Genomic DNA, 9917 nt, shown 5'->3' with positions numbered 1-9917 from the left:
TTTTTTTTTTTAAATTAGCACAAAAGCAGTATATTGGATCATGTCATATTAGCATATATGTGGAATTCCGCTGCTCCATGCTATATGCCTCTATTCGTTCACAGTTCATTGCTGTTTATTAGAAAGCAGAGATCATTAAAGTATCTGCTTTATTCAAAAACAACAAAGAGTCTGGTGGCACCTTAAAGACTAACAGATTTATTTGGGCATAAGCTTTCGTGATAAAAACCTCACTTCTTCGGATGCATAGAGTGAAAGCACACTCTATGCATCCGAAGAAGTGAGGTTTTTACTCACGAAAGCTTATGCCCAAATAAATCTGTTAGTCTTTAAGGTGCCACCAGACTCTTTGTTGTTTTTGAATAAAGCAGATACTTTAATGATCTCTGCTTTCTAATAAACAGCAATGAACTGTGAACGAATAGAGGCATATAGCATGGAGCAGCGGAATTCCACATATATGCTAATATGACATGATCCAATATACTGCTTTTGTGCTAATTTAAAAAAAAAAAATCAGACACCCATAATCCATTGGTATCTAATTTAAATTGTTGGCAGATACAGAGCAGACTGTATGTCCCCCGTGAAAGTGCTTTATTTGAATTATCCATGGGTAGTTTGAATCCATGGATAATTAAATGCACTGTACATAATTAATTTATAATTGAAATTTTATTAGCATTGCTGCGTTCAACAATTTGTTGAAGTCACCAGCAGATGGCTCCTTAACCCTTCTAATACTGCATTATGTTAGCAACATTTGATTAAAAATTGATCTTCACTGTAGTTGCAGCTATTAATCTGATGTACATTTGAGACAAAAATGTTCTTTTGCTGTAACTCTTGCTCCTTCTGTCCATCTCCATTAATCGAAAATGCATACAAGCTGCATGTGCTGATCCGACTTTGTGTTTTTACATGTGTCCAATAAGGACTAGGTTATCCTGCATTTCTGAATCAAAGCAGAACAGAAAGTAACTATTAAGTGGATTTTGTTGGGTATAATGGGTGAAAACCACCATGGTTCTGCTGCTCCATGGTTCTATTGTCAACATTTTGTCTTAGAGCTATTGTTTCAGTTACTCTCCAGACTGCTTTGGTTCATGTTTGGAAGGAACGATATAACTGCAACTGTAAGAAACTTATGCTAAAATTTTCAAACTTGGGTGCCTATAAATTAAGCACTTAATGCCACACATGGGCTCCCAAATAAACGGCCTGATTTTGAGAGTTGCTGAGTATGTACAGCTCCTCCAAGCTCAAAGATTCCAGCCTTAATTTAAAATGAAAGAATAAAGTCAAGTTTCTGCAGAAATTGATGGGTCACTGAAAATCAGCTCAGACCAGCCCCATATATTGACAGCACAAGCCTCGATAAAGCACTTTGAGATCAAACTGATGAAAATCAGAAATGAATATTTGGTCCCAACTGTGTGAGGTTGACTAGAACAAGTAACAAGTGGAACAAGATTTCAGTAAGAATGGGGAAAACATAAAATTGAGTTCCTTTAACAGATATTGGTTTTATAGATAATATATTTTGGCTTGCTATAGAGACAGTGTAATAATAAAATCCTCTAACAGATTGACTTTTATTACATTTTAACTTTAGGAGATAAATCAAGATAAATCTGCTCCCTTCCTTTGAAATGATATTATACGTTTATTTTATTTGATATTTGGCAATATTCATGAATAACCTTCTTACAGGTTTTCCTTTTAGGCAGGCTTCATTGCACCATGCATAAGAGATTACACCTTCTGACTGTTGGAATAAAAGTCTGATCAGTATTTCAATCACAGTAGGGAAATATTTCACAGCAGCGAAATGTTTAATAAAATGGGCTTTCTACCAACATTTTAGGGTAACTTCTTATTGATCTTTTTCAGATTTCAGAAAGACAACACACAAATAGTCTGAAAGGACTGATTTATCTTTGTCTCTAGCTTTGGTAAATTCCATAACCAATACCTTCGTTACTCAATCTTCCAATGGTGATTGTTTAAAATAGAATGCAGTATGTTTCAACAAAGGGAGCACTATTGTGTCCCTATGTGGCTTTGTGTTTGAACTAAGTAGCTTGTGCGTGCGTGCACACACACACACCCATTATTTTCTCCTGGCCACTTCTTTTCCAACCCTTTAGTCTGATCAATACTGTACCAGTAGTCCTTTCCCATCTGTGGCTCCTTGTACGATGCCTTTTCTGTGTGTTGCTGCTGCCCTGGGAAAGATGTTAGGTGAGGTGTGTCTGTACTTGTGATTAATCTGATTGCTGCCCTCTTCGGTGTTGTTGCAATGCCAGTTATATTTTTTGCCTCAGAGTTGTGGCTTCTAAACTACCTACAGTTTTATACTCCCTGCCCAAGAGATTTATGTCTTATAGCTTTTTCCCTTGCTCGTCTCTGGATTTGCTGCTATCATTTCTAGGCTGCCTCCACTAACCTTTTATTTTGTCAGATAAATCAGACTATTATTTCTCCCATGGAAAATGTTGTATAAGGTACAGTTTTCTGAAGCGCTACTCCTATATTTAAAAAGCATCAGTGGAATCAACTGAGGCCCAGCTCAGTTGGCATAAACTGACAGAGTTCCATTGACTTAAGTCAGGCACAGTGTATGGAAAATAGTTAGAAACCAACATACATTGGAGTATTTTGCATTTATCTGAAGCAGAGGCGCCGGAACCTCTTTGTGTGTGTGGGGGGGGTGGGGTGGGACATGGCTGGTCTGCTTTTTGCTGGGGCAGACCTCAGGCCCTTCCCCTCCTCTTCCCTCTGAGGCCCCACCCCCTGGCCAGGCCAGCATGGAGCCTGGCTGGGGAGGGGAACACGGGCAGTTGTGGGAGCCATACTCGCAGACCCTACACCTGCCCATGGTGTGGGAGGAGGGGGGCGGGGGCTGAGAGCAGCCCCTGGCCGTCTGTGACTCCACACCAGCTCACCACAGCTGCCCACGCGGCTCTATCCCCAACCCGGCTCCAGATGGGGAGGAGGGCCTCAGAGCCGCAGCCTGGTCATGGTAAGAGGCACGTGGGCAGCTATGAGGCCTCAGGGGGGTGGGACCCCTGGTTCCCCACTCATGGGAAGGATCCAGCACCCTTGACGTGAAGAATCAGATTCATTTCAGGCACTACTGGGACAATATCAGCTGGAGACCCTTCTTCTATACTCTGAAACAGATCACTGTACTATATGGCTTCTTTGTGAGAACATATGTACTTATTTTTTTGATACTCACAGCTTCCTTTAGTAATTTTGCTGTTAAATATTAATCACTCATATGTTTTTCAGGAAAGACAGAGTGAAATTTCAGTGTTTTCCCACTAAAGTAAATTAGGTCATTTCCTCTAAATTACATTAAAAGTGACAGTTTTTAATAACTTGAGTCCCTTTTTTGTCAGAGCTGGTTTGTATCTTGCAACAGAGTCCTCCCAAAAATTATACGAAAAAAGGATTTGGATTTTTGCACCTGAAACAAATTAAAGTCTCTCTTTTCCAACGTTGTTCTCTTGTTTAAGGTGTCTCCCGTGAAATGACTGCCATCAGTTCAGTTATGGATAGAAAGTTTCCTAAGGGTCATTTAATGCTCTCTAGAGTTTAATTTAGTTACCAAAACTCTTTTGTTTGTTGAAGTGATTGGTAATCAAGAGTTCTAGGTTACTTCACCTTCATTAGGCACCATAAATCCATATTTAGTAAATCTCATGGTTTAGTAATGGTTACATGGATCAAATAACATGAGAAATAACTATAGCAATGTTTCCTGTAATTTACTTATAATTATAAGTACACAATCTTTATTTTATTCGGCTCACTATAAATAAGTATCTTTGTCAATACAAACGCCTTCTATGCCAGTCTGACTAGGGTAACAGTTGCTGTTGCGTGCAAAATTTATAATTGAAACTATCTGTTATTGAGACCTGTGAATCTACACACAAGGAAAAATGTAACGAGGTGAACTATTATGTGTCAGACAGTGAAATTCAGAGAGCTGTGAATATAAATGCCACATGTATGCTGCAATATACAGAAGTCCTTTGTGTCAAGAATTATACTGTGCATATACTCTTGCAGCGATCAGATACTAGTCTATCATGGAGAGGAAGAAACCTTTAGTGGGAACAAATAAGCTTCCCTCCTCATGTGTTGTGAACGTGTGCGGTGAACAGAGGACAGGTAAACAGAGGGAGTTTGCCTGGGAGTTCACCTGGGGGATGTTCCCACAGAGTGTTTTTGCCTTTCAGGCTTCTGTGAGCAGTAAATAACATCTGAAGAGGCTCTTAGAAGGAAGACAATATGGATAGTGAGCGATCAGCTGTTGTGATCTGCTCAGGATGTGCCATGTTTGTCTTTCTCCCAGAGAACAGAAGCGACTTCGTCTCTACAAAGTGCAAACCGGTCTCCATATTGGAAGACAAGGTTAAAGGACTAGAGACCCAAGTATCAATCCTGCGTTGCATCAGAGAAAATAAAGATTTTTCTGGATAGAATTCAGTGTTTGGTATTGCAGGCACAGCATGTTGAAGAATCAGAGAGGGCAGTGCAGAATGGGAAGAAAATTGGCAGTATGTGACCTCCAGAAGAAGAAAGAGGAGAACCCATGTACCCCCAATGCAGATAGAGATAAGAAACTGTTTTCAGGCTCTCTGCACAGGTATTATGTCAGAGAATGGTTTGGAAGAGTCATCTGAGGGAAGAGATCAGAAGGAGACCCCATCGACCGGAAGGTATGGGATGCATTGTCCTAGGGATGGAGGTCTTTAAAGTGCCACCAGACTCCTTGTTGTTTTTGTAGATACAGACTAACACGGCTACCCCCTGATACTTGGTCCCCTCTATTCGGCACTGGTGAGGCCACATCTGGAGTATTGAGTCCAGTTTTGGACCCCAGAAAGGATGTGGACAAATTGGAGAGAGTCCAGTGGAGGACAATAAAAATGATTAGGGGTCTGGGGCACATGACTTATGAGGAGAGGTGGAGGGAAATGCGTTTATTTAGTCTGCAGAAGAGAAGAGTGAAGGGGGATTCCAAAGAGGATGGATCTAGACTGTTCTCAGTGGTGGCAGATGACAGAACAAGGAGCAATGGTCTGAAGTTGCAGTGGGGGAGGGTTGGATATTAGGAAAAACTATTTCACTAGGAGGGTGGTGAAGCACTGGAATGCATTATCTAGGGAGGTGGTAGAATCTCCATCCTTAGAGGTTTTTAAGGCCTGGCTTGACAAAGTCCTGGCTGGGATGATTTAATTGGGGTTGGTCCTGCTTTGAGCAGGGGGTTGAACTAGATGACCTCCTGAGGTATCTTCCAATCCTAATCTTTTATGATTCTATGATAGTTTCCTTTCTGGAGAAAAGGATTCTGAATCCATAATCTCTCCTGGGGATTCTGTCACTGGGAAAGGGAGATCTTATTTGTTTTTTGTCTCAATTTTAAAGGATTCCTCCTGGGACTGTAGGCCTACACCCTCTCATCAGAAATGTGAAGATCATGGAATAAGGAAGAAATTGGGCCCTGATTATGTCCATAAGTAAGGGTTCTGGATATGTTCATAATTAATATACCTGGTTTCATTTCCAAGCCCATCATATATTCTTACATTTTTGTTCCTGTAATTCTAAGGTAGAATTCCTCTTTTCAAAATGAGCACTACAGCTAACCAGACAGCTGTGTAGCAGAGAGCCACTTGTAGTGACTCCTGTGCAAGAAATATACACCCAACAATAGCTAGCATTATTTGACTACATGTTGCATCTCAAATAAATATTCCTGATTGAAGGAAACAGAAACACAGAACAAAATTTTGTTTTATATAATGCTTTTCATACTCAAGGTAATTCAAAGATCATTCAAGTGGTGACATGGAAAAACCTTACATCAAGTGATTTCCCTTGGGGCATTAAATCCGCCACAGTGATGAACATATTGGTTGTCAGAACATTGTTTTAAGGAAATTTGAAAGCCATAAGGGAGTTTCAAATCTGGGATGTGACTTGTTTTGACCTTGGACAGTTGTGCCACCTTTTTGGTGTACTCTGACTCTGGTTCTTGGCTTTATTTTAAACCCAGAGCAACTGGCTTGTTGAAGATCTACTCTTTGAAGTTGAGAAAATGGGCATAAGGTGATTTATCATCCACAAGGGGAAGTGGAATGAAATGTGGACATTTCAAGGGCACCATACACTTACCTATTATAGTATCATGGATTTTAAGGCCAGAAGGGACCACTGGATCTCCTAGTTGGACCTAATATAAAATGCAAGCCATCTAATTTCACCCAGTTGCCCCTGGATTGAGCCCAGTATTTGAAAAGTGGAACTTATTTAAAAGAAAGTAGGATATGATTCCACAGGAGTTTTAAGAGAAGAAATAAAAAAAGCACACAGACTAGTGAGAATCAGCTGTCAAAAAATACAGTACCTTTAACACCATGTGGAGCATCATTTGCAGACCACTCTTGCCTGGGTATTTCCCAGCAATGTTAGAGGCAGACAAGTTGAAGAGATTGGCTCCTGTTTCTGTGCAGAGGGCATGCACCAGCATTTTCTTTCCTACTCCTGTGGGCCCAGCTAGCAACAAGGCTTTCACCAAAGGAGCCTTCTCATGTACTGCTTGAGAACCTATAAAAAGTAATAAGGCACTATTATTGCTTTCATTTAAGTCTGCCATAAATGTAATAGTGAATGATTCTTCAGTTTTTCTTCCTGATAAATATTTCATAATGTGAACTCTTCATCTCACTAACGTAGAGCAAGTGGTGTAGAATTCACTTTACAGCTGTAGAATATGTTAGCCTTTGTTCGTGGCAGGAAAACCAATAGTACTGAACTTATTTTAATTGTGACTTCCAGCAAAATTCTTCTCAGGTCCACCGTTTCACTTTGCTTTATATTGGATATGGGCATTGAAATGAAATGAAAATGAGACACATAGTTACATGCAGAAGACAAGCCTGACACTATGCACAGCACACATCTGCCTTCAATTACACCTAACTGTTAACTGACTGCCTGTTGGCTGTCAGGCAGATGTATGGTTGTAGGTATACCTGTGGTCTAATTTAAAAGAGGAGACAAACATTCTGCCTCAGAGCTGTTCCCCACTTCATAATTAGAAAGGGGAGGAAATACCTGTCATATGTTAAAATAGTAGAATCTGTTATCTGCGCCAAAAATGACACTTTCCAACTTCCATAAGAAAACAAACTAATTGGAGTATTTTCCTGATGAGCGTTCTTCTGTAATTTAAAACCAGATGTCATCCGTCTTTCTTTTGCCCCTTTCTTCCCTCACTACCCTTTTTTTGGAAAATTTTCTCTTTATATATTTCTGCTTTTAGTAAGTGTGGGAGAGTCTGATCCCTTGATTGTAGGAATGGAATGTAGCTGACTGAGCTGGGCAATGACAGCACCGGGGAGTGGGATTGCTGTGCGTGTTAAGTCATGTCATTCTCCAACAAGGAAAGATTAAGCCCTATCTAGAACTCTGCTACTTCATTTATGAGTAGAGGCATGGCATATACCCATTTAGTGGCTAATCTGCTTTCTGTTCTCTGCTTTTTTTTGTTGCGATAGTGCAGATGCTGGGTTCCTCCTCTTCACTTGCTCTGACAGGGAGGATGATGACCAATCACCATCCAAGATTTCACTGCTCTCTCCTTTGCTTCTCCAGTTTAAGCTCTTCTGATCTGAAAGAAATGAGGTTGCCTGGTCTACCTTGATAGTTGGATCAGTGAGTATTGTTGAAGCCTGGGCTTGGAAAGCCAAATGGGGATGGTGTCTGCACTGTCCTAACAGAGCCACAGAAAGCAATTTAGCAGGGAAGGGGCAACATCACGTGCTTTTTTGTGGCTCTGGCTGTGACTGCACGAATTGGGTTTTGTATAGTGGCATCCTATGGAAAGCCACCCTGGAGAAGGAGAGACAGAAGCCTGACTGAAAAGAGGGAGCCTGAGGTCATGAAAAGGAAGGGCCAAGCACCTCTGACTCTTTCACAGATTCCAATGTCAAAGGCTGGTAGCCACCCCAGACACTTCTTTGAGGAGAATCTCTACTTGAGGTGAGCTTCTCTCCCTTCTAAGCAAGCTGAGCAGCTATTTTCTGCTGCACTTCTGGACATTGTTTCAGTCACTGCTTTGCTCCACTGACTGATTGGCGATTTCCTCAGCAAGAGAAGGAAAAAGTGCTTAATGCTCCAATGAGAAAGTGCTGCTGCAAAAGGTGCAGGTGAGATTTCTTCCCTCGTTGAGAGCCAGATGGTGCAAGATGCGATGGAACAGAGGTTCATCCTCGGCATTGCTCATTGCTCTTAGTGAGGGAGGGATTGGAGAAAGGAGGCGTAGAGAGCTGGTAAATGCTGAATCATAGTTGCCATTATGCCTCTCAGTGAGGAGGCAGGACCCAGCATCTGTGCTGTCATGGACAAAGCCACAAAAATATTTAGTATATTATGGTCAGCATCCCTCATAATAGAATTTGGACAGTAGACAGTAAACTTAACTGCTAACATATAAATTGCCTCTTCCTTGATGGTCCAATAAAATCAGCGCCTTTTACTCGCCACATAAAAACATGCCCTTATCTTGATGTAGAGATTACCACTCTAAAGCAACTTGAACAGTTCTGCCTCTCATCACATGCTGAGGGTTTTCAAACTTTCAGTCTGCCAGCTCATTGGTAGGGGGAAAAAAGTCCAGAAGGTGAGAGCCCTTTGCAGGAGCTTTGCCAGTTCTGGAAAAGTTCTATTCCAGGTACTGAGAGCAAGAGAAATGCCAACTCCTACAACCACTACAGAAGGAGGGGCGACTGTTTAGCTAACAATGCTATTAAAAGTGAAAACAAACTCATCCATCAATGTGTTAATGACTTAAAGTAGCCAAATAAATTACAGTGAACGAAGTATTAAGATGAATGCCATTGTAAGCCTTTATTCCAGCACCATGAACCATGTAGTGAAGTTACCTCTCAAGTTATATGAATATTTTTGGTCATTTCATACCAATTTATTACTATTCTACATTGATTATAATAGGTCAATAGAAACCCCTTTAGAGAACTGTAACTTCCATTAAAAAGTCTCCTTTCAACTGCTTATAATTTTCTGATTCCTTTTGGGCTGAAATTTTCTCTATCAAGTGAATATTTTTGGGAAAGCTTTCTCTCTCTCTATATCTATATACACAATGATTAACTACAGTAGTTCTGAGGCCAGTTAAGTAAAATGTCATCCATTAAATACCACCCAAAGGTGAAATAATTCCTGAGACTTTTTGGCTTCAGGCAATATATTTAACATACATTTGCTATTGCAAATACAGTCTATACTTTTACTGGTTGACGGTATTTTTCCTCTTTCACAGTTTCTCTCCAATTAATGGGAGGAGGTTTATGGGCCCCTCTTACCTTGGCAGGAGGGGTCTTTGGCTTGATTATCCTAGAAAATTAGGTTAAAACGTGACCTTGCAGTGTAGACAGGGATGTCATGTTTATCTTTGTATTAGCTGGTTAAACCTATGGGTCTAGTAGAGTTAACCAATGACCAGCTGACGTGGTCTTAAAATGAAGGTCCCTGTCTATGTTGACTGCAAAGTTCCATTTAACGTAATGTTGGAACTCAGCCTTGAGGAGTCAAGTTAACTAATACAGTCTAACTTGCTACGGAAGGACAAGCCTTTTGAGGGAAAGCTCTCGCTCCCGCCTTTCCAAATTCCCATTGTTATAGGATGGGAAGAGTCTTCTGTATGGTGCAGCCTGCTCCCCTTGGTGCACTGTGCCCACCCTGTGTGCCCATGCAGAGGGGGCTGGCACCATGGAATGCACACACTGTGTTCCAGTGTGTACAGCGAGAGCAGCCTGAGCGCAAGGATTGCATTTGTCCCTGGTTTTTATTAAAGGTACACACAAGGGAGGGGA

The 9917-nt window shown here is 41.0% G+C and overlaps 1 protein-coding gene across 1 annotated transcript in view; it reads right to left on the bottom strand.

The window, feature by feature from the left end:
• The window catches only part of IQCA1 (IQ motif containing with AAA domain 1), a 149118-nt gene that overhangs the window by 16945 nt on the left and 122256 nt on the right, over positions 1 to 9917 (bottom strand). The window contains exon 15 of the mRNA XM_034786437.1: positions 6428 to 6627. Within this exon, the coding sequence (XP_034642328.1) occupies positions 6428 to 6627 (200 nt within the window). The remainder of the gene's footprint in view (positions 1 to 6427; positions 6628 to 9917) is intronic.

This window comes from Trachemys scripta, chromosome 11 (genome assembly GCF_013100865.1).
Source record: "Trachemys scripta elegans isolate TJP31775 chromosome 11, CAS_Tse_1.0, whole genome shotgun sequence".
NCBI lineage: Eukaryota > Metazoa > Chordata > Testudines > Emydidae > Trachemys > Trachemys scripta.
Note: the sequence above shows the minus strand (reverse complement) of the source record. Positions and strands in the feature narration are given on the sequence as shown.